The sequence below is a fragment of the Pelophylax lessonae genome (assembly GCF_965119305.1).
Source record: "Pelophylax lessonae genome assembly, chromosome: 11".
In the NCBI taxonomy this organism is placed as follows: domain Eukaryota; kingdom Metazoa; phylum Chordata; class Amphibia; order Anura; family Ranidae; genus Pelophylax; species Pelophylax lessonae.
The window spans coordinates 29,061,680-29,085,834 of NC_138778.1; the positions used below are offsets into that span (position 1 = coordinate 29,061,680).

Consider the following 24,155-nt stretch of genomic DNA (forward strand, 5'->3'; position numbering starts at 1 on the left):
GTTAATTCCACCACTAACTGGGGGAATCAAAGGGGGTATAGGAAACAAAAGGCTTTTAAGAGGGGGTAAATGGAGAAAAAGGTTCTGGGACATAAGAGGAGTATAAGGAGTAAAAGGCTTTGGGAGGTAGGTACTCTATAGGAAGGAAAAAGCTCTAAAATGTAATTGGGTATGTAATCCCTTTTTTTATTAGTAAATTTTATCTGCCTTGAATGTTTTTTTCTTTTTTCTAACACACTTGTATACTTCTTCTCCAGGAAAGACATATGTTTGATACAATATCATTACTAATCCAAGGCTCCATAGAGGGGGAAATGAAGCTTATGGATAACCTCTCTGGTTCGGTGTGCCATCATTATGCCCTCCATCCATATGAAAAAGGTTCAGCCGAGAAGCAAGTAAGTCCTGACACCCATACAAAGAATTGAGCAGTTTCAATAGAACAGGATGGCACAGACAACTGTTAAAATGTTGTCAGAAGGTCTAACCCCTTAAAATGTGCTTTTGTCTGGGTCCCCAAAAATGAAATCCCCAAAACAAGAGACCCTAACCCTTCACTACTCTATCAAAATGAAAGAAACTCCGTTGTTTTGCATTGGCATTTACATTTTTGTTTAGCTTGTTATCTTTTTTGATTCATGATTATTTTTGCATATTTAGATCCCACTGGCCGAGATGGAGGGCTTGTCCCTGACTTCAGACATTCTGTCTGAAAAATCCTGGTCGTTAGCCTTAACGGATGACTCACTGCCGGATGACATTGTCTTCAGTGTCCTTGAATCTAAGGTACTTTTGTTCCTTTGTAGATATTAAAAAATAATCAAAATGACTTTCTTTCTCGTCCATTGAGGGACCAAGAGTTTGTGAATATATGTATCATACTGTTGCCTACAGGAGGATAGGACACTGGCAAACTAAAAAATTATGGACCAGCCTTGGTTATAATCCCTCCCATAACCAGCATTCTTCAGTTTAATACTTACCATGGCCAGCATTCTTCAGTATAATACTTCTCATGACTAGCATTCTTTTGGATAATACCTCCCATGAACAGCATTTTTTGGGATAATACTTCCCATGACCAGCTTTCTTCAGTATAATATTTCCCATAATCAGCATTCTTCAGTATAATGCTTCCCATGACCAGCATTCTTTGGGATAATACCTCCCATGACCAGCATTCTTTGGGATAATACCTCCCATGACCCGCATTCTTTGGGATAATACCTCCCATGACCAGCATTCTTTGGTATAATACCTCCCATGACCAACATTCTTCAGTATAAAACTTCCCATACCAGCATTCTTTGGTATAATACCCACGATGACCAGCATCCTTCAGTTTCACAGCAAAGCAGTAATGAGAGCAATGGCCATGAACACAAAGAGGTGGGACCTGTGTACCTCAATAGACTCCCCGATAAAAATTGTCTCTTGCCCATTGGGGGACACAGGAATTGTTGAACATTTGGGACAACCAAAAGCAGTCCAACTGAAGAATGGACAACACCGCAACACAGGTTAACAGGTCCAACAACAAGAACAAGGGACCAAATACGGAATAAATAGCTGCATGTAAACCTTTACCTTTATGTCTGAAGCTGGCATCAGAAGAGTCTGAAATGTCCACATGGTAGAACTTAGAGGATGTGTGAATGTAGCACTAACAACCCCCCCCCCCCCCCCAAGAGCCACTGTTAACTGGGCCTTTCTCACACTCCCTTCATGGATTGCCAAGCACTATCAGCATTCTTTCTTTGACTCAAGAATCATTCAAGGGGTTTGTTTGTTGGGTTTGATTGAACAGGAACTTGGATAGGGATGCAGAGCATGGGATACTCCAAACTGTGTAAATGTAGAACATGAGGACTTGCTACGCTTCTGGCTGCTCTGTACAACAATGCAGGCTGTATTCTACAACCTTAGACTGCACTGTACTGTCTCTTCGCTAACTTGCACAACTTGTGGCTGTATTGCACAACTCCTGGCTGCTTTGGACACACTTAGGTTGTATTGTACAACTTCTGGCTGTATTGTACAGCTCCTAGCGCCACTGCACTGGCTTGTAAGGGAAAGCGCCCCAACGTCACTTCCCCTATGTGTAGCAGGATTAAGCACTTAGACCTAGATTAATGGAGCTTCCTCACACCTGTTTCCCCGGTTCTTATCCAGACCCTGATCCAGGCTCTCTTCATTAGGCCCCAATGTCTCCAAAAAGCTCAGACTTCTCTGTCTCTCCCTCCCCTGCCTGTGCACCTGGGGCAGAACCCCCATCACAGGGGATATCTCCAGAAGGTTGGACCCTGGAATTCTGCACACTGCTGCCAGACCTCAGAACATTTATAGACCCTCCAACCACCTACTGGACAACCCCTCTCCAGGGATTGGCCAGAGTTCCATAAATTCTAAGACTGCCTGTTCTGCTCTCCCTCCCCCTATACTTCTAGAAATCTCCAGAAGACAGAGGGAAGTAGCAGAACAGCAGCCTGTGAGACACTGAACAGCCCAAAGCAATCGAACCCTTCTCTACTGATTACGAGGAGCTAACTAAACTGAAAGAGGCTGTGGCTGAGAGATAAACCCTCACAGCACAGACCAAATCCAGATCATGGAGCTCTCTGGTGATCTTCTTCTGGTGAATCTTCTTGGATCATCATGTATCTTCATCTGCTGATCTGGAGCCAGACACAAGGATGTTCATGCAAGGCCCCGGATAAAGTGATAGCCAGAAACCACCTTAAAGAGGAAGTAAACTGTTCAAAATTTTTTTTTATTTTTTTCCCCCCTGCAAAGTAAATGCATAATGTGCTAGTATGCATCGCATACTAGCACATTATGTGACACTTACCTACAATGAAGCCCGCGTTGTCCCCACTGCTGGCCGCGTCCATTTTTATCCGTCTTCTTCCGGGTCTCCGGACTCCGGCAGTGTTACTGGCCAGAGCTGCTTGACGTCACTCCAGTCACGGCACAGGACTCTGAAAAAATGGCACAGGCGGCCTTTTCTTCAGAGCGCATGCGCCAATGATGTCATCGGCTGCATGCACTGTAAAGATCTCCTAAACGGTGCTAGTTTAGGAGATATTGGAAGGCCTAGGCCTCAACACAACCTTGTCCTGTGAAGAAAAGTTGCTAGAAGAAAGTTAGGTAAACTTTTAAATCAGCATAGCTGAACTAAAGACATTCTTTTTCTTGGGACACTAGCAAAACAATGTATGCATACTGCTCATGGTTTGGGTTATAACAATGATACATTTTTCCAAGATAATATCTTCAATGAAAATTCCTTCATCACTTGGCTGCTGGATCGGTGGGCTCCATGACAGAGCCTTGGGGGACAGTACCCAGACTCTGTCTGAATAGAAACCTTAACCCTAAAATAACCCCTAATCTTAAACCTTAACCCCTAACCTTAGATCCTAATCCAGTGATGGCAAACCTATGGCACACGTACCACAGCTGGCACGCAGGGCCCTCCCTGTGGGCACACCAGATATAATGGGAAGCTCCCGCCGCTGATGCCTGGGCTCTCTAAACCTACCTCCCCCTTCACGGCAGCGGCGCTGTGACAAAGGTAGAAGCAAGCATGGACTGTCAGTGTATTTCCCCGCTCACCCCCCTCCTGTTAAGCAGCACTGGACAGAGACAGAGCGGCGCTTGCAGAGATCGCCGCCCGCTGTGATTCCTCCTGCCTCCCCATTGGCTGCAGCCAAGCACAAATGAGGAGGTTGACAAGCGCATCATGGGACATTTAGTCCCGGAAGACTATAGGGGGAAAGAGAGAGAGAGATCGAGATCGTGAGAGAGAGAGAGAGAGAGAGACTGGAGCAGCACACTGTGAGCCAGGGGGCAGAGAGGCTGCGAGGATACCCCTCCTGCAGTGCCAGTTGCAGGCCTTGCCATGGGCAACCGAGAGTGAGTGGACATCTGTTCGGAGGAAGTGTTGAAGTGTCCCTGGGATTGGTGAGAGGCCCTTGCGGCCTTTATCTGTGGCTGTTATTAATTGCAGTGTTGGCACTTTGTAAAAAATAAGTTGGTTTTGTGCCGCAGTTTGGGCACTCGGGCTCAAAAAGGTTCTCCATCACTGCCCTAATCTAACAAAATAAATAATGAGTAAATAAATAAACCACCAAACTTGTAACCCTTAGCCCCCTACAAAAAAGTCAAAAAAATAATAATAATTAAATAAAAGTGTATGAAAAAGCTGAAAAAATGGCAGATATTTTCCTCTGTTGGCTAATTAAAAAACTCCAATGCTCAACACGCTTTAAAAAACGTGCATACAAACAGTAAAAAAAAACCAGTAAAAAAAAAGCTCAAAAACGTGACGCTAAGGTGTGAATGTAGCCTTAAAGAGAGATTTACTCTCTTTCCAGATGATCATGGTTCCACCAGACAGGGGGTGAGAGAAAATCTCCAACGGCAACACAGAAAATCTGCTTTTGGCCACAAGCCTTCTTAGACTTTTCTCTGAATTATAATATTTGCATTTCAGGCTGACTTTTCTCCGGAACAAAAGTCATCCAGCACGAAGGAAAGCAACTTGTTAAGTGTGAAAAAGCCACCGGTGTGCCGAACCCACTCCCTGCCAAACGACAGCTACATGTTACAGACCGGGGAGACTTGTGCAGAGTGCCAGGCAAAGAGGAAACTCGTCTGCCAAAAATCAGGTGCGAGATCAAGCGCTGCAGCCCATGCCAGCCAATTGATGTGATGACTATGCTGATAAGAGTGAACCCTGGTTGCTGTAAATTATTGCAAATGGGCTTCAGTGTCCACTGACCTCTGAAAAGTGATCTGTGGTAGATTGCTTTTTAGAGGGTTGCAGAGCATTGTTTTTTTTCTTAATTCCAGGAGGGGTTTAGTATGAAGATACCACACCGCAACCGCGAGCCCAGGATTTGTCTCGGAAGTTGCAGTGTGTGCTCCCATTGACCTTAAAGCGGACTTCCGCTCCCCTCCAAAAATCCAAAGTCAGCAGCTACACATACTGTACACATACTGTAGCAGCTGACTTTTAATATTAGGACACTTACCTGTCCTGGAGTCCAGCAATGTCGGCACCGCAGACGATGTTTCCATCAGCTGTCAGGTGCTACCGCCGCCATTGCCGGTCAGGGAACCCGGCAGTGAAGCCTTGCGGCTTCACGGGTGGGTCCCTACTGTGCATGCGTGAAGTGCGCTGCCCATTCGGATTGGCTTGGCGGCGGAGGGTAGGAGGAGGGGACCTAACTTCACCGCAGCGCCGTTCCCGGAAGTGGGGAAGGGTACCTGTCACAAACAGGTAACTGTTCCCCCCTCCCCCCTGAAAGGTGCCAAATGTGGCACCAGAGGGGGGGGGAAGCAAATGAGCGGAAGTTCCACATTTGGGTGGAACTCCGCTTTAACCACTTTACGTCTGCTCACAGTAATATTACTGCGGCAGAGTGGCTCATTATTGTCTGACGACGTAGTATTAACGTCGTCAGACACTCCCCCTTCTGGGCGGCGCTTGCGCGCCACCGGAGGCTCGCTCCCGCTGTTTTCATTCACAGCGGGAGTCGGGCCAGGGGAGGAGCAGCGGCGATCGCCGCTGCTCTGCCCCGATCGCCGGGGATCTAGTGTGGAGATCCGCCCGCCTGTGTAAACACAAGCGGGCGGATCTCCATAGTGACAGGGAGTGACAGATCGGACTGTTCAGCATAGCTGGACATCCGATCTGTCCCTGTGTCACTCAGTCACCTCCCCCCCTACACGTCAGTAAGCACCAGGCATACATTAACCCCTCCCTCTCCAATAAAATTAACCCCTTCCCTGCCAGTGTCATTTTTACAGTAACAGTGCATATATATAGCACTGATTACTGCAGTAATGTCACTGGTACCCCCAAAAGTGTCAAAAATGTCACTCAAGGGTCCGATCTGTCCGCCGCAATGTCGCAGTCCCACAAAAAAAATCGGAGATCGCCGCCATTACGCGTTAAAAAAAAAAAACACCAAAAATGACAAAAATCTTTCCCTTTGTTAGTAAACGCAATAACTTTTGCGCAAACCAATCAAAATACGCTTATTGCGATTTTTTTTACCAAACATAGGTAGCAGAAAACAAATTGGCCAAAAATTTTTTAAAAAATTGGTTTTTACATCTTTTTTGGGGGGAATTTCATATAAAAAAAATGTTAAAAATATTGTTATTTTTTCAAAATAAACGCTGTTTTTTTGTTTATAGCGCAAAAAGTAAAAATCGCACAGGTGATCAAATACCACCAAAAGAAAGCTCTATTTGTGGGAAAAAAAGGACGTAAATTTCGTTTGGGTACGGCGTTGCACGACCGCGCAATTGTCAGTTGAAGTCGCACAGCGCCGAATCACAAAAAGTGGCCTGGACGGAAGACAGCAAAATCCTCCGGTGGTAAAGTGGTTAATGAGCGTGTTTGACAGGCAGTGCAGTTTGTTGAATTCTGCAAGCAGAGTTCAAACTGACACAGCCACAAATCAAGGCCCACCCCCATGTGTTCAGCTCTGTTCGGCTGCAATGGTAGAATTTAGCTGGGTGGTTGGGGGGCAGTAACAACACGGCTGAACTTTTAGGTTATACCACCCTCTGGCCACCTGTATGAAGGAGCCCTAAAGGTGCCATTGTTTGCCATAGGGAAGCAAACACTGGAGAACCGAGTGCGGTTCAGGGGAGTTCCACGTCAGAAGCTTAGTATTCTTTTGAGTGTGCGTATCCAGGATTGGCGATCTCTAGGTGCACAGACTTTGAGGAATTGTAGAGATAATGGACACCTGCACTTAGCCCTGGTTCACACTGCGGCCACCTCGAATGCGACTTGCTGCAACGTGCAACACAGAAAGTCAAAACACATTCATTTCAATGGGTGTCGTCTTAATTGCCGCTACTTAAGTCACAGCAACAGCAAAAAATAGTTCCTGAACGACTTTTCTGCCTCTTCCTTGTGACATGAGTGCCATAGACATTAATGTTAAAAAAACAAATATGGTTATATTCTTTTTTTTATTCTATTCTTTTTTTTTTATTCTATTCTATTACTTTATTTTCTATTCTATTTTATTTTAATTTTATTTTAATTTATTTTTATGGTGGCCCCTTTATGTTTTACACATCCAAATTTCTGAAATGCAAAAGAATTTGTCCAAATTTCAATTCGGAACAAAACGAACGGCACATGTTTAAAGTTTAGTAATTTGTGTCACACTCTGTATTGTTATGACAAATAGAGAATGGTGGCCCCTTTATGCTTTATACTACTTGAGGGGGTATCATCCCTAAATAAATACTATACAAAGTAGAAATGGTATGGGACCTTTATTTTCTATTCTATTTTATTTTATTCTGTTCTTTTATTTTCTATTTTATTTTGTTCTGTTTTACTATATTCTTTTATTTTCTATTCTGTCCATTTTTTTTTTTTTACTATTCCTTTTATTTTCAATTCTGTTTTGTTTTACTCTATTATATTTTATTCTTTTATTTTTTAATATATTGTTTTTTATTACTTTATTTTCTATTCTATTTTATTAATTTCGGAAATTTGAATTCGATTCTAAAAGTATTCGAATTCAATTAGAAAACTATTGGAATTAGAATTTCTTCCGAAATTTTGATTCCTTATTTCAGAGTCATTTAAATTTGTTACTATTGTAATTCGGAAATTCGGATACATCCAAATTTCTGGAATGCAAAAAAATTTCTCCGAATTTCAATTCGGAACAAAACGAACCGCACATATCTAAAGTTTAGTAATTTGTGTCACACTCTGTATTGTTGTGACAAATAGAGAATGGTGGCCCCTTTATGCTTTATACTACTTGAGGGGGTATCATCCCTAAATAAATACTATACAAAGTAGAAATGGTATGGGACCTTTATTTTCTATTCTATTTTATTTTATTCTGTTCTTTTATTTTCTATTTTATTTTGTTCTGTTTTACTATATTCTTTTATTTTCTATTCTGTCCATTTTTTTTACTATTCCTTTTATTTTCTATTCTTTTTTGTTTTACGCTATTATTTTTATTCTTTTATTTTCTAATATATTGTTTTTTAATACTTTATTTTCTATTTTATTAATTTCAGAAATTTGAATTAGATTCTAAAAGTATTTGAATTCAATTAAAAAACTATTGGAATTAGAATTTCTTCCGAAATTTTGATTCCTTATTTCAGATTCGTTTAAATTCGGTACTATTGTAATTCGGAAATTCGGATACATCAGAATTTCTGAAATACAAAAAAATGTGACCGAATTTCAATTCAGAACAAAACGAACCGCACATATCTAAAGTTTAGTCATTTGTGTCACACTCCGTTGTTGTGACAAATAGAGAATTGTGGACCCTTTATGTTTTATACTACTTGAGGGGGTATCATCCCTAAATAAATACTATACAAAATGGATATGGTATGGGAATTTGTATATACCCCCAAAAGTAATGACAACTTACATTTAAAATAATTATATTTTTTATTTATATCAAAAACATAAAAATCATGGATGTCACCATGTGTCATAAAATACATTACACATGTTGTTCATGTGGTCAGCGAATAATATCTAGAAAACCCCTCTGGGACAACTAATTGGAAATGTCACAGATGTAGAGTAGCAAGGTTGACGCGTTTCGCTGAAATACCGCTTCCTCAGGGCCTATTGGCCTTCCATGTATTCACATTTAGCACAATGTAAAGTTAAAACTACAAAAAAGCAAAATGCACAAATGAATAAGCAATTAAAATTCCTTGCTTATGTTATTGATTTGCTTATTTATTTGTACATTTTGCTTATTTGTAGTTTTAACTTCACATTCTGCTAAATGTGAATACATAGAAGGCTAAGAGGTCCTGAGGAGCAGTATTTTCACAAAACGCGTTGACCTTACTACTGTATATATGCAACATTTTCAGAGAGGTTTTTTAGATATTATTGCCCGACCGACCATATGCACAAGATTAATTATGGGCTCAGTCGTGTTCAGATGGCACCCGCCAGGAAGCCGGCACTGCATACCGCCAATCATAGGCAGTGTGTGTATGTGCAGCTGCGGACCGGGAAATGATTGGCGGTGTGCAGTGACAGCCTCCTGGTGGGTACGAACAGAACACACCTGAGCCCACCATTACACAAGATGTGTAATGTATTTGATGACACATGGTGATGTCCATGATTTTTATGTCTTTGATATAAAAAAAAATAAAAAATGTTAAATTTAAGTTGTTATTACTTTTAGGGGTATACACAAAGTCTCTGTATTGGTTATGATTTTCCAATGTCGCATTGCAGTCGCAAGCCAAGTCGCACTGGAAGTTGTACAACTTTGGGATCGCAGCAGTGGGAATCGAGATTAAGTGGAACCCTATCCTTGGGCAAAAATGGAGGTGCCTTTGCTTTTTTTTTTTTTTAACGCTCCAAAGCTACTGAATCAGTATGGCAGTCAGGCAAATAGCATTTTCATAAAGAAAGGCCAGCAGTGGTAGCCTGAAAAGCAGTGCCATCTTAAGAGCATTGAAGGGCCCCAGGCAATGCAGTGCACAGGGGCCCTGCCTACACAATCACCCACAAGAATAAAAATGCGAATTATCGATAAGTCGATATTTATTGGTACAGCAGTGCCAGGCTAATGACAGCTTTCAAGTTCGGCGGCTGGGTCCGTTGAGCACACACACGGATGGGAGTCAGACTCAACTTTCCTGTGTGTGTCTGTTCCTGTGGAGGTGGACAGGCATTCCTGCAGTTGTGGGCTCCCCCTCCACGGCCCAAGTGGCCTGACAGCAGCGCAGGGCCAACAGGCGCTTGCCACCTGCTAAGTTCGGCAGCGGGATGCACACTGGAATCGGGACTAATGCTTGGCTGGGGCTGGGTCGCTAAGCAGGTGGGGCCCCCCTTGGAAAGTGGGGCCCCTGGGCAACTGCCCAGCATGCCCATTCAGTAGGATGGCCCTGCTGAAAAGTTCTCTTTAAAGCCATGAAGGACAAAGCATTACCAGCATCACATACAGCACTGACCTTCTGCTCACTCACCCAGAGCTACATAAGGATGATGGGAGCAAAGAATAGAAACCATGTGAAAGCTCCAAATTGCAACTTACGCTAGGCGGAGGGCCCCACCCTGATGTGAAAGCAGCATTTGCCTGAGCGGCCAATCACCACTTCTATCAGCGGGAGAAAGGGGAGTCATGTTCCTTCTACTCATACCTAGACGTACCACGTATTTCTTTGTTCTCAGCCTCTGAGCACAGCGGAGGGAAGGTGAATATATGCAGTTGGGGAGGGCGACAGTTAAATGGATCTTTTGCTTTGCCCTGCACTTTTTAAAGCTAAAATAAAGTTTGACTTTTCCTTTTTAAATACATTTATAAGTGCCGGTTCACACTAACGCGGCACGACTTCGGGGGCGACCTGTGAAGTCACGTGCACTGCGACTTGCACGGACTTCATATAATGAATGTCTATGCAAGTCACTCCGATGTCGCCCCGAAGTAGTACAGGAACCTTTTTCTAAGTCGGAGCGACTTGAGTCGCTCCTATTAGAACGGTTCCCGTAGCACACAATGGACCGCGACTTGTCAGGCTGACCAGCCGCCTGACAAGTCGCGGTAGTGTGAATGGACACTCAAACATTCATTGCACAAATATCAGAAATATTCCTGCAACCTAAACAAAACAGTTCACCAAATGTTCTCAAATAGATTCATTCCTGTCTCATCAGCTCCATCTAGCGGCCAAAATGCAGTATATATTCTCATTGAAGTATGTCAGAAACTATAATGCATTTTGGCCACTAGATGGAGCTAATGATACAGAAGTAAATATATTCCGAAACATACAGTAAAATTTTGTTAAGCTTACAGAAACTTTTGTGACATTCTTGCACCGTTTTATAAATAGACCCTAAAGTGTACTTTGAAATCTAAAACTCCTGTGATAATAAAATCCCACGAGCAACCAGGATAAGATTAATTGCTGCAAGCACTCCACTATCTCATATTCCTGCATGTTTACAGCACTATTAGCACCTTTGAAGAATTGATCTTTATAGTGGTAGCACTTCATATATATTGGGACTTTTTACACTATATGGATTTTTGAACACAATCGTTTTCACACTATTTTATATATTTATTCATCTATATAGCCTATTTTGTATAATTATTCACTATTTATGTTATCATTGTCACTATTTTAATATAAACATACATATGATTTACACATCATTTTTTTACATTTTTTTGGCTGATTCACCCTTAATTGCGCAGCATTTTTTGGATATAAATCTCCTGTGATGTTTATACACTTCTTTCCTTTTCACTGTTTATTCTCTGCAGGTTCCAGCGTCCATGTTCAGTTAAACGATGGCAGTTGTGGCCGAAAAGAGACAGCGATAAATGACAGAAAGTCCGAAGGCTTGATACCAAAACTCACCGTACCAATGCGATCGCCGTCCACCCACAGAATGCTGCAAAGACAGGCATGGACGCTTTCTTCATCTCTGGTTATAATATTGTGATGTGACTTTACAGTGTATATTAAAAGAGCGCAGTCAGTAATAATCACCTATTGCATGCGGTCAACTAATATAGGCTGCGCTCACAACCTCTGCGCATTTGGTGCAGTGCATCAAATACGTACCATGAAAAACAGGTAAAGCGGCAGAGCGAAACCCCAACTGCAAAAGGTATATAAACAAAAAAATCACTCAACTTTAACCACTTGATCTCCAGAAGGTTTTACTCCCGGTAAAAAAATAAACCAGGTCTCGCAGGTGGATCCTGCGGACGAGGGGGGGGGGGGGGGGATTTTAGTGTGCCCAGGAAAATCAATTAAATAGAATACAAATTATAAAAATACAAATTTTATTTGAAGCAAGAGGATAAAATTATATAAAATCATCATATAAATCATCATATAAAATGACAGAATCTAGAAGGTGTAATGCAGCACATCCTATAATATAATGGATAAAAGCTTTTACTCCCTTCATGACCAGGTCATTTTTTGCTATTCAGCACTGCACTACTTTAACCACTTAAAGACTAGAATGTTTTATCCCCTTAATGACCAGGACATTTTTTGCAATACGGCACTGCGTTACTTTAACTGACAATTGCATGATCGTGCGACGCTGTACCCAAATAAAATTGATGTCCTTTTTTTCCCACAAATAGAGCTTTCTTTTGGTGGTATTTGATCACCTCTGCGATTTTTATTTTTTGCGCTATAAACCAAAAAAAGAGTGACAATTCTGAAAAAATTATATTTTTTACTTTCTGCAATAAAACATTCACAATAAAAAAAATAAAAAAATGTTTTCATCAGTTTAGGCCAATATGTATTCTGCCACATATTTTTGGTAAAAAAAAATCCCAAAGGGTGTATATATAGTTAGTCAGGTTGAAAAAAGACAAAAGTCCATCTGGCTCAACCAATAAAAAACGAAAAAAAAAAACGGTAATGAAAACCCAACCATGCAATCCCATATACACAATCATATACCCGCAGTTGATCCAGAGGAAGGCAAAATATTAATATTGATTGGCTTGCGCAAAAGTTATCGCATCTACAAACTAGGAGAAAGATTTATGTCATTTTTAATTTTTATTTTATTTTTTACTAGTAATGGTGGTGATCAGCGACTTTTTAGTGGGATGCAACATTGCAGCGGACAGATCAGACCCCTAACTGACACTTTTGAGGTGACCGTGACATTACTACAGTAATCAGTGCTAAAAATATGCCCTGTTACTGTACTGACACTGGCAGGGAAGAGGTTATCACCAGGGGAGATCAAATGGTTAAATGTGCACCTAGGGGGTGCTTTCTAACTGTGTGGGGGATGTATTCACTGGATGAACACAGAGACCTGTGTTCCTAAATAGAAGGAACGCAGGAGCCCTGTGTTCATCTCTGACAGAACAGCGGTCATTCTTGTTTACATCGGCAGATCACTGTTCTGTCTTCATGGGGAGAGATCGCGCACGCCCCAACTGACTGCTACATGTACGACATTTCGCGTAACAGAGCCGACTTGCCACCGTATAATGATTACAGCGGCTGGTCGGCTAGTGGTTAACTGGCAATTGTGTGGTCATGCCACACTGTTCTCAAATTACATTTTTATTTTTTTTACACAAATAGAGCTTTCTTTTGGTGGTATTTAACCACTGGATTTTTTATTATATAAACAAAAAAATACATATTTAAAAAAAAAAAAAAAATATATATATATATATATATATATATATTATGTGTATATTATATATTTGTTTGGTGCCTGTGGTCCCAACTGCCTTGAGATCATTCACAAGCTCCTCCAGTGTAGTTCTGGGCTGATCCCTCACTTTTCTCATCCTTACCCCAAATCCTGCATGGAGCTCTAGACCGAGGGCCATTGATGGTTATTTTGTAATTCTTCCATTTGCAATTAATCATGTCAACAGTTATCTTCTCACCAAGCTTCTTGCTGATGATCTGGTAGCCCATTCCAGCCTTGTACAGGCCTACAGTCTTGTCCCTGACCTCCTCTGCAGCTCTTTGGTCTTGCCCATGATAGTGAGGTTTAAATGGAAGAAAACGATTCTGTGGACAGGGGTCTTATATACACATAATTAGTTATCATTCGGAGCACCTTCTTAAATTGACAGAACTAATCTGTGTACCACACAAGCACATACTGTAGCCAGTCTGTGGGAGCCAGAATTATTGTTGGTTGGTAGGGGATCAGATATTTATTTTACTCACTGAACTCCAGTTTATAACATTTGTATTATGTGTTTTTTCTGTTTTTTTGGTTGATATTCTGTCTCTATCATTTAAAATACACCTATGATAAAAAATATAAACCCTTCATTTCTTTGTAAGTGGGCAAAGCAACATAATCTGCAGGGGATCAAATTATTTTGCCACTGTACAGAGGGTATAGAAAAGAATCACCCCCTTTAAAATAATCACATTTTGTTGCTTTTTAGCCTAAAATGAAGACAGGCACAGTTTTTATTTTATCCAGCTGTATTTATTAGTGCAACTTATAACATCCAAGTAAAAGATATAACACCAACATGTCGAAAAAAAAAAAAAAAATAATAATAAGTCAAAAAAAGAATCACTGAGTTGGAAAAAGGATCACCCCCTTTTTGTCAGTATTTTGTTGGACCACATTCACCTTTTTCTCCTTCAACCACTGTCATTATTGCTAAGTGCTTTGGATCATTGTCATGTTGGGAGGTAAACCTTCTTCCTATTGACAACTTTCTGGCAGAGAGCAGCAGATTTTCCTCAAGAATTTGACAGTATTTTACCCCATCCATTTTTCCTTCTATCCTGACAAGTGCTCCAATCCCTACTGCAGAGAAGCACCCCCATACCAGGATATTAACACCTCCATGCTTTACTGTAGGAATTGTTTTGTTTTTTTTGGATGGTGAGTTGTATTGGATTTCTGCCACAAATAGTTTGGTGTTGAGGCCAAATAATTAAATTTTAGTCTCATTTGACCATCTTAAGGCCGCATGGAAAATGGTGTTATGGTCAGATGAGACTAAATTGTATGATTTTTTAATTCCTTGAACAAGATGTGTCTTTTTTTTTTTCAACCTAACTATGCAACTATGTAAAATTTAATTATTTGGCATCCACACCAAACAATACATCTGGCAGAAATCCAATACAGCTCACCATCCAAATAATTCCCCAACCATTCTGTCATTATTTATTTTTCGCAGACACGCACCCTGCATTTACTCCTGAAGAAATGGACTTCGACTACGAAACGCGTAGTTATTGGATGCAGCTCTGTTACAATTATGCGTTATAAACTTGGACACCACATTTTAATTTATTCATACTGTTTTATTGCAATTTACCCATGTGGATTTTGTATTTCTGTTAATTATCAGTTCTTCAGTATTATATATTTATTTCGTTAATAAATATGGGGAAGATATGGGGAAAAATCTGGGTAAATAGGGGGTATTAGAGGAATCGGCATTTCTGGATAAAATAATTAAAGGGATAATATTATAATCCATAACATAATATATATAAATATTGTTAGAACAGCCGATATCCCCAAAGGTACAAAAGGTATAAACGGAAGGGGGGGACAAATAGCGGGACTTTGTGTGAGGTGTGTGGAGTTGGTTGGGATAAGAAATCGTACATTAATCTGGAAAAGGTAAGCTTTAATCAGATATCATCATAATATCCATCATAATAACATTACGTATAGTAATAAGGTCAATCGGTACCAGAAACATCTCATAGTTGAGTCATACATAAAAAACAGGAAACAGCATTAGAAGGTCACTGATGGGCCTGTATAAATTCCAATTCAAAAAGTAGAATGATAATTGTAGGGGATGCATCAAGGATAGGCTCAACGCGTTTCGTGGACAGTTTCCACTTCGTCAGGAGTTTTATCCAGAAATGCCGATTCCTCTAATACCCCCTATTTACCCAGATTATTCCCCCTATCTTCCCCATATTTATTTATGAACAGGGCTCGGAGGCACACAGCCCAAGTATCGGCTGTACCTCCCAAAGCCCGACCGTGTTTGTATATATGTATGTTTGCGTCTTTGTTGTCTTTTGTCCTTTATGTCGTTTCATGATATTTATTTCGTTATCAGATCTGTTTATAACCGGACTAATAAATTTGTAATATGTGTATTGATTTTTACTACTTTGATGTCATGTGATTCATTTAAAATCCCAGGGGAATGGAAAATTGGATGTACTGTTTTATAGAATGACTATTTCACTTTTGTTATGCTAGGGACAGGACTAGTTGAGTCAGATTATATAGTGGAATTTGCTTACCTTTTTATCTGTATGTTTGACTTTTTAGAAGGCGATCCACAACGACTCCTTTGACATGCTGTTGGACAGTAAGGAAAACGACAAGAGGGATACAGTGGACCATCTCTTTGTGAATTTACCTGTTTGCCAACCATCTACGGAGGTGCCAAATGCTCCAAAGCCAAAGGAGCCAGAAAGAACTTTGTGTGATCTGGAAAAACGCAACCCATACACACAACACTGCTGGGATACTCACCAGTGTCCGGGTCCTGCCCAGACTAATAGGTACTCTTTAAAAGAACCATCCTCAGCCCAAGAAAGGACACATTTGTTAAGTACCTCTCTTTGTAAAAAACATTTGAGCTTAAAAGCGTGTGAAACGCTAAGACTCTACTCTGCCGCTTACTCGTTAAGCCAGAAGGTAAAACTGGAAAACAGCAACAATGTAGTTCTGAAAGACATGAAGAAGTTCTACAGCGTTGATGCTCATGGTGCCCTTAGAAAAACCACCTCATGGCTGGATGAAGCCAGAAGACATTCTATTGAAATTTGTTCCATGGAAAATAGTCTTTCTCATTACCCAGCCTCCCGTTCTTGTGGCTTTATCAGCCATATACTCAACGAGAGGGACGACTTTCTAACCGTGCAGAGAACTGGTGGACACATTGCCTACTGCCCGGAGTGCATGCCTGCTTCTAGACATTCCTGTCTGGAACCGGAGACCCTGAAAAGACAATCTTACTCATTAGATTCTAAGGACCTCCCTAATATTGTTGATCCTTTAGTCCCAGAAATGTCAATATCTTAATTTGATATATTTTTTATCAGTACTATCGAACAAACTTTGACTATTTTTGATGAAGCGTTAACATTTGTTACAAAACCAGGAGCCCATTCTATAGGTCAAAACTGAGTGGCGTTGGTGGCTCCGGGGAAATACTTGAACAACTTGTTCTCCTTGGACAAATAGCAATACAACTTTCCAAAAAAGGATTTTCATGTTTTTGTTTAGCTAGAAAAAAATACATTATGTTATTTTCTATGAAATAAAACTCTGTCTAGAGAGTCTATTTATTGAGGGCAATGGTTTAGTGTGACAATACCAGATACAGAGAAAAGATTGAGCACAGCCAACACATCATGGATTTCTTCTTTTAGTTAAAGCGGAGTTCCGGCCTCAAATACCTTTTTTAACTAAAAATACCCCTATAATACTAATCCATCGCCCTTTACAGAACCGCTATTCTCATACTTACAAGGTGTACAGTATTGGTTTTTAGTCAAAATCTTACTTTTAAAAACGCTGTCTGAGCGTGGCCATCTTGAATGTGGGCATCTGAAGCCACAGTGTAATCTGCTGTGTCCTTCTTCCTGATTCCAGGGAGTGTTCTGGGAGTTCTTCCTGATTCCAGGGAGTGTTCTGGGAGTTCTTCCTTATTCCAGCCTCCTGGGAGTGATGACAAACAGCTCCCAGGATGCAATGCAAAGGCGGAAGTGATGTCGGTGGCCGTGGCCACAGAGGGGGGAGAAGGCGGAAGTACAATCAAAAAAGCCCTGAAATTAAGGTAAGGGACCCCCGAAAAAAATTGAAAATGCCCAATTGTTAATCATCATAGTGAGCATTCCAGGAATCACTAAAGTTGCAAAATAGGCCGGAACTCCACTTTAAAGTGACACAGTCATGAGAGAAGTAGAGGGTGTTGTCATTGGTGGCCTCCTGAAAAAAATGTTTTCTCAAATGCATTCTGAAAAGAAGCATCCAGCAGTGGCAGCTTCTAGGATGCCCCAGTGACAAAGCCCCTTTAAGAATTTTTCAAACATTATTATTAGGTAATAGTACAAGGCTATTTATTAAAACAATAAGCTGGAATTTACCTTCACTTTGGATTTTTTTAGACCTTCATCTTTAATAGAAAACTTTCTGGTATTATTTTATTTACTGTTCTGTCCTCTATGGGACAAAGTACATGTAGTACTTGATCACATGTTTCTAAGTGCTTCCAAACCCTAGCTATGAATTCTGAACTGCATCCCAACCCCTCCTACCCTGGCTGACCCGACAACCGCTTGGAAGGAGACACGCTTCATAGTGGCAGCTTGTTTTGCCTCTAAGCACACTTTCCCAAGACAGGGGACAGCAGAAGGAATGCAGAGGGAGGGTGGATGTGTCAGCCTGCATTCTTCTTGCCGCTACTTGTCTCTGGAAAGTGCTCAGAGCCAATACAAGCTGCCACTATTAAAGGTCCATCTTTTTCCTAACTGTTGCTGGATCCAACGGCACGACAGGAGTGTAGTGGGTTCAGTTCAGAACTTTTAGCTTGGGTTAGGAAGCATCTAGCAACAAAGGGCAAAACACTCCAAGTGCTCTAAGCACTTTTTCAAGACAAGGAACAGAAAAAATAATGCAGAGGGAGGGGGAATGTGTCAGACTGCATTCTTGCCGGTACTTGTCTCAGGAAAGTGCTCAGAGCCAGTAAAAGCTGCCACTATAAAAGGCTCATCATTTTTCCTAGCTGTTGTTGGATCCACCACGGCAGGAGGGAAAAAAGTGCAGTTCAGAACTCATAGCTAGGGTTAGGAAGTATCTAGCAACATGGGCCAAAGTACTCCAAGTGCTCTGTGCACTCTCCCAAGACGGGGAATGGCAAAAGGAATCCAGAGGGAGGGGGAATGTGTCAGCTTCTGCATTCTTCTTACCGCTACTTGTCTCAAGAAAGTGCTCAGAGCTGCCACTATGAAAGATCCATCTTTTTCCTAGCTGTTGTCAGATCGGCCACGGCAGGAGTTAAGGGGGGTGCAGTTTGGAACTTATCGCTAGGGTTAGGAAGGACCTGACAACAAGAGGCATGTACTTCATGTACTTTGTCCAATAGGGAATAGAACAGTAGAAAAAAAAAAAAACTATTATAGATCCTCTTTAACTGTTGGCTAAGCGTTGTGCCTACAGTGTGCATTGTAAGCCATCTTTCTTATACTATGCTGTTATATTTCAGCCTCGATTCTAATCTGCCAAACAAAGCCACTCCTTCTCAATTAAAACCCTCTGCGCCTTCTTTACAAGACATGTTACGCAGTGAAAGAGTGGCAAGATTGTGTAGTAGTGTAAAGGGAACCCGTACTTGAGAGGCGTTAGAAAAATCTAACCTGCTTCTGAAGTCAATATGCCAATTGCCTGACGGTGATGGTGGTCCTTTTCTTTTAGTATTTTAACCTTAATACTCACTGACCTGAAGTAGGTTGAAAAAGTCAGAAATCATTATCTGTATACTAGTTCCAGGTCAGTGACACAGTATTAAAGCTAAAGGTTTAGCATGCCAACCAGACAACTAGTATTTTGAAATCGAAGTCATCAGCGGTAGCCTCAATGTGCAGAGACACAGCTTTAGAACAGGGGTCTCAAAACGATACCCTGCTGGTCACATCTGGCCTGCCATAAGATTTTATCTGGCCATCAACTAGGGACAGTAGCGTAACTTGAATGTGCACAGATTGAGGTCAGCAAGGCTGCCTATGGTCTCCATCACTCCCTCCTGCCATCATAGCAACCAGTGACAAGCCTCCCCCAACACTCAAAGGAGAATAAAACTTCCTCCTTTCAGACCTTCTTCACCTCCCAGCTACTGTACCACTGCTACAGTCATACTGTAAGCCTTACAATGGTAAGAGGGATTCTAAGGGGACACTGATGTAAGGGGGAATAGGGGATTCTGATGTGATGGGGACCTGGGTGTAAAGGGCACTTTGATGGGGACCCTGATGTAAACTGAGTCGATTCATTTATAAAACTGATTTTTTTTTTTTTTTTCAGCTCAAGAATATTTATAAAAAATGTGTCACTTGTACTGAAAAGTTTGGCGACATCTGTTTTGCCAGGTAGAGGAGTTATTTATGCTATAGATGTCCTACAAAGTACAGCTTCAAGAGAGAAAGGCCAACTGTTCCTCAAAAAAATATAGAAATCTAAAAAGCTGATAATGAAAAATGTGCAGCATGCAAAATTATTGCATACATTACATCAAACAGATTATTATGGAATACCAAAATAAGTCGCGCTAAAAGTGATGTAAAAATAACAATAATGTTCATAGAGTCCTTTGAGAAATCAGATGGAATAAAGTATCTGTAGATGTCCCTATGGAAATTGGCTCACCAGAAGACAGTATATGGAATGCCAAATGAAGACAAAAACACCCAGTGGAAACCTGAAGAGTTCTGTCGGAGTTGATGCGGAGGAGGAGGATACACGGAGGAATCGACGAATAATACAGATTATAGTTCCCCTGAGTCTTCATTTGTCAACATTTGAGGTCTGTCTTTGAACTGGTCCATTTCATCACCTGGCTACACAATATATATTGATATCTGGTAAGGAGCGTACTCACTGGTGGAGGTGTCACAGGTTCCTGCACATTCACAAATTGGGCTTAATTTTTGGAATTTGGAGTACCGATCTTTCAGGTCACCTTGCTATAAGTGTATTCACATGGCAATCTGGTAAGGAGCGTATATATCGGTGGAGGTGTCACATTTCCTGCACTTTTTCACGTTTCTGACTATTGTAATATCCATATCTGGTAAGGAGTACCTAATCAGTGTGTGATCCTTTTGATTGGTGGTAGTAGCTTAATTTACACTTCATCAGCAGGAGTTTTGTGTGGCTTGCCATATATACCACTGTGTTACAATTCAGCATTCACATTTTTTACTCTGGTAAAGAGTACCTATTATTTTTTCACCTGTATGTGATCACACGCATGGTGATAGTATCACGTTTGTGAGTGCACACAATCTTTTTTCATTTAAGTTTTGTTGGTTTTACGCTATGGCGTTTTTTGTTCCATGCGATCTCCATGTATTGTGGTTTCCTGAGAATCTCCGCATCAACTCCGACAGATCTCTTCAGGTTTCCACTGGGTGTTTTTGTCTTCATTTGGCATTCCTTATACTGTCTTCTGGTAAGCCTATTTCCATAGGGACATCTACAGACACTTTATTCCATCTGATTTCTCAATGGACTCTATGGACATTATTATTATTTTTAATTTACATCACTTTTAGCGCAACTTATTTTGGTATTGTCTTCTGGGGGTGTTGGTCACACTTGAAGTCGCTGCTTTTACAATTTTGCACTAGCGCGGTTGGTTTTTTCTTTTGTTTATATAGATTAATATGGAAAACTATTCCAAAGTAATGGAACCTTTTTAAAAGCCTAACTTCTCTTCCTTGTATTGGGCAGAACCGGTAAAGGTTAGAACCTCTATCCAGCTTTTGGTGCTGCTTAACCTCCCTGGCGGTATGATTCTTTTGGATTTTAGGTGCTGAAAGCGGTACCATTATTTTAGGTGCTGAAAGCATGTAATTCTTGTGAATGAGCAGCCCAAACCAACTGTATACATTTATTATACATATTATATATATATATATATATATATATATATATATATATATATGTATGTATACATATATTATGTATACATATATTATATATATATATATATATATATATACGTATATATATATATATATATATATATATATATATAATGTATACAGTTGGTTTGGGCTGCTCATTCACAAGAATTACGTGTATATATATATATATATATATATACGTGTGTATATATATATATATATATACGTGTGTATATATATATATATACATATATATATATATATATATATATATATATATATACACATATATATGTATATATATATATATATATATATATATATATATATATAATATGTGTGTGTGTATATATATATATATATATATATATATATGTATATATATATATACGTATATATATATATATATATACTGTATATATATGTATATATATATATATATATATATATATATATATATATACATATATTTACATAAAAAGTACAGTAAAACTGCAGGAAAGGGCACTGGGGGGTAATGTAATGTGATTTTATTTTATTTTGAACGATATCAGTGTGTTTGGTGCATTTTACATTCGAATTTGCCGCCGGTTCCACCCCCCGGCGGACGTCACGTCGCCGGAGACGGAAGCCGGGGCTCGCAGATGATCGGGAGAGAGCTCCGCCGCCGCACACCGCTCGCAGTCTTCGCTGGATCCCGGAGAAAAGGTAAGTAAAACCTCCTCCAGCATCCAGCGATCTTCTTAGCGCTACCCCGAGTGTGACTCGGGGTTACCGCTTTTGGCACTAAAATCTTACCCCGAGTCACACTCGGGAATACCGCTAGGAAGGTTAAAGACCCCAAAATTTCCACAAGTGAGCAATCAGCAATAAATACCTGACAATAGTAAAAAGAGTGTTTTATTTGCTGTCTACGCCCCTATTTGGAGAATTTCCTGTCCTGGTTACTATATAGGAAATGAAAGGAAAGTGTCCTACACTACTACTTCCCTACTCTATACAATACTAGAAACAAGTTTTAACATATAACTATTTGGGGGTTTAAGAAGGAATACCGTGCTTCACTTGTCAACAGAACACTCCAGTTGTATGTTTTATATTGTTTCCCAAATACCAGATGTATAATAACTTTGTATCACACAACTTACCCTTTTTCCATGCTAGTACTATGACCAGATAGGTGGTTAAAATGACAACGAACAAATATCAACACCATACATTTGTATCTGCAGTATTAAAGTAGATCTCAACTCAAAGTTAAGGTTTGCTATCTTATAGGCAGCACCTAGAAATGTTACTTCTGCCTTTGTAGTGCCTTATAAAATGTACCATTTGGTTTATTTCATCTTGAAAATTAGCAGTGCAGTACCTGTGCCCAAACTCCTGTGCCTTGAGCCAGTAAGAGGGTGCTACTAGAAACGTACCACTTGTACCGATAGGGCACTATAACTTTACATGCATGGTAATCAGTTTTCCCCTCTATTATCTGGGAAACTCTGCACAATTTTCCATGGGTCACTCCTGCATTAATGCGAGAGAATGTTACCAGCACACAATTGATCTCCAAAACAGTGACATTCTCTGGTTCTGATTACCTTTGGTTTTAGCCGGTGGTCACCACTGCACCCATTAACACTTACAGCCATTTTACAGGAAAGTGTGCGTTGGGAATAGTATGTTGGAACCCCTGAGTTAGTGCCCCCATAATTTAGGATGTTTCCTTCCCTGGCCCCCAAGACCTCTTAACTAGAAGTAGATGTTTATGTCACTTATAGTCTTTTATTCTAAAAAAAAAAACACCAATTAAATCTCAAAGAAACCCAATAAGTGTTAGTAGCGCAGACGAAATTATGATCTAGGGCTGAAATTAGTGACCCCTCAAGACAGCAGAATACAGTCCGTGAGGAATAAAGTCTCTTGGATAGAGTCTATATATTACTGAATATCTTCAGTGACAGGGTAAAGTCACAGAGAATCCTGTATGTGGAACAAAATACGCCTCTTATCTCCTACACCAAGGCACCAATCATGGACAAGATGGCAACTCACCAGAGCTCATGCCCATTCACTCATATGGATAAGGTAATCGGGCAAGTATGATGATCTCCACAAAAGGCTTGCATCCCAATGACTGTATCCAGTAAGATGATAGCACCTTGGGATATCTTCTGATACAGCACACACTTCTTCTAGGTCTCTCCTCAATCCAATTGATGACCGCAATGGGGGAAAGAAACAAAGGGGCCGCAATAGTGTGATACTGTTTTTAGAGCTTGTTATTATTAAATACCAAAGTCTCTTACCAAAGAAAAATGCAGTGACAGCTATTTTCGGTGACAACATAGACTTTTATGTTGTGCATGCTGGACTTTGTTGGAGGACAGTCCTAAGCTGTTCCTCACCTACAATTGTTAAGAGGACAGCACTAAGCTGCTCCTTAATCATTTTATTCAGAAGACAGGTCTAATTAGGGTGCTCCTCAACCATGGTTGTCAGAGGATGGTCCTAAGCTGCTCTTAAACTTTGCTTTCAGGGGACAGCCCTAACTTGCCACTCAACCATGGCTGTCAAAAGGATGGGCCTAAGCTGCTTCTAAAACTTTGCTTTCAGGGGACAGCCCTAAATTGCTACTCAACCATGGCTGTCAGAGGATGGCCCCAAGCAGCTCTACAACAATTTGTTTTCAGGGGACAGCACTAACTGCTCCTCAGCCTTGGCTTTTAGAAGATGGCTCTTAGCAGATCCTAAATCATTGCGTTCAGGGGACAGCTCCAATCTTCTTTTTAACCATTGCTCTCAGAAGGTGGCCCTAGCCTCCTCAGCAATCATTGCTTTCAGCGAGCAGCTTTAACTGCACCGCAACCACGGCTCTCAGAAGATGGCCCTAATCTCCAATGGACAGGCTTAAGCTGCTTCTCAACCATTCCTCTCAGAAGATAGCCCTAAGCTAC

The 24,155-nt window shown here is 40.6% G+C and overlaps 1 protein-coding gene across 4 annotated transcripts in view; it reads left to right on the plus strand.

Annotated features, from left to right (window-relative positions):
* CACNA1G (calcium voltage-gated channel subunit alpha1 G) overlaps nt 1-16,844 on the plus strand; it is a 384,890-nt gene extending 368,046 nt beyond the window's left edge. For all 4 annotated transcript variants that reach the window (XM_082272484.1, XM_082272486.1, XM_082272485.1 and 1 more), the window contains 5 exons: nt 258-398; nt 661-786; nt 4,496-4,670; nt 11,325-11,467; nt 15,842-16,844. In XM_082272484.1, coding sequence (XP_082128610.1) covers nt 258-398; nt 661-786; nt 4,496-4,670; nt 11,325-11,467; nt 15,842-16,600 — 1,344 coding nt within the window. In that variant the 3' untranslated portion in view covers nt 16,601-16,844. The remainder of the gene's footprint in view (nt 1-257; nt 399-660; nt 787-4,495; nt 4,671-11,324; nt 11,468-15,841) is intronic.
* Nucleotides 16,845-24,155: the final 7,311 nt, after the last annotated feature.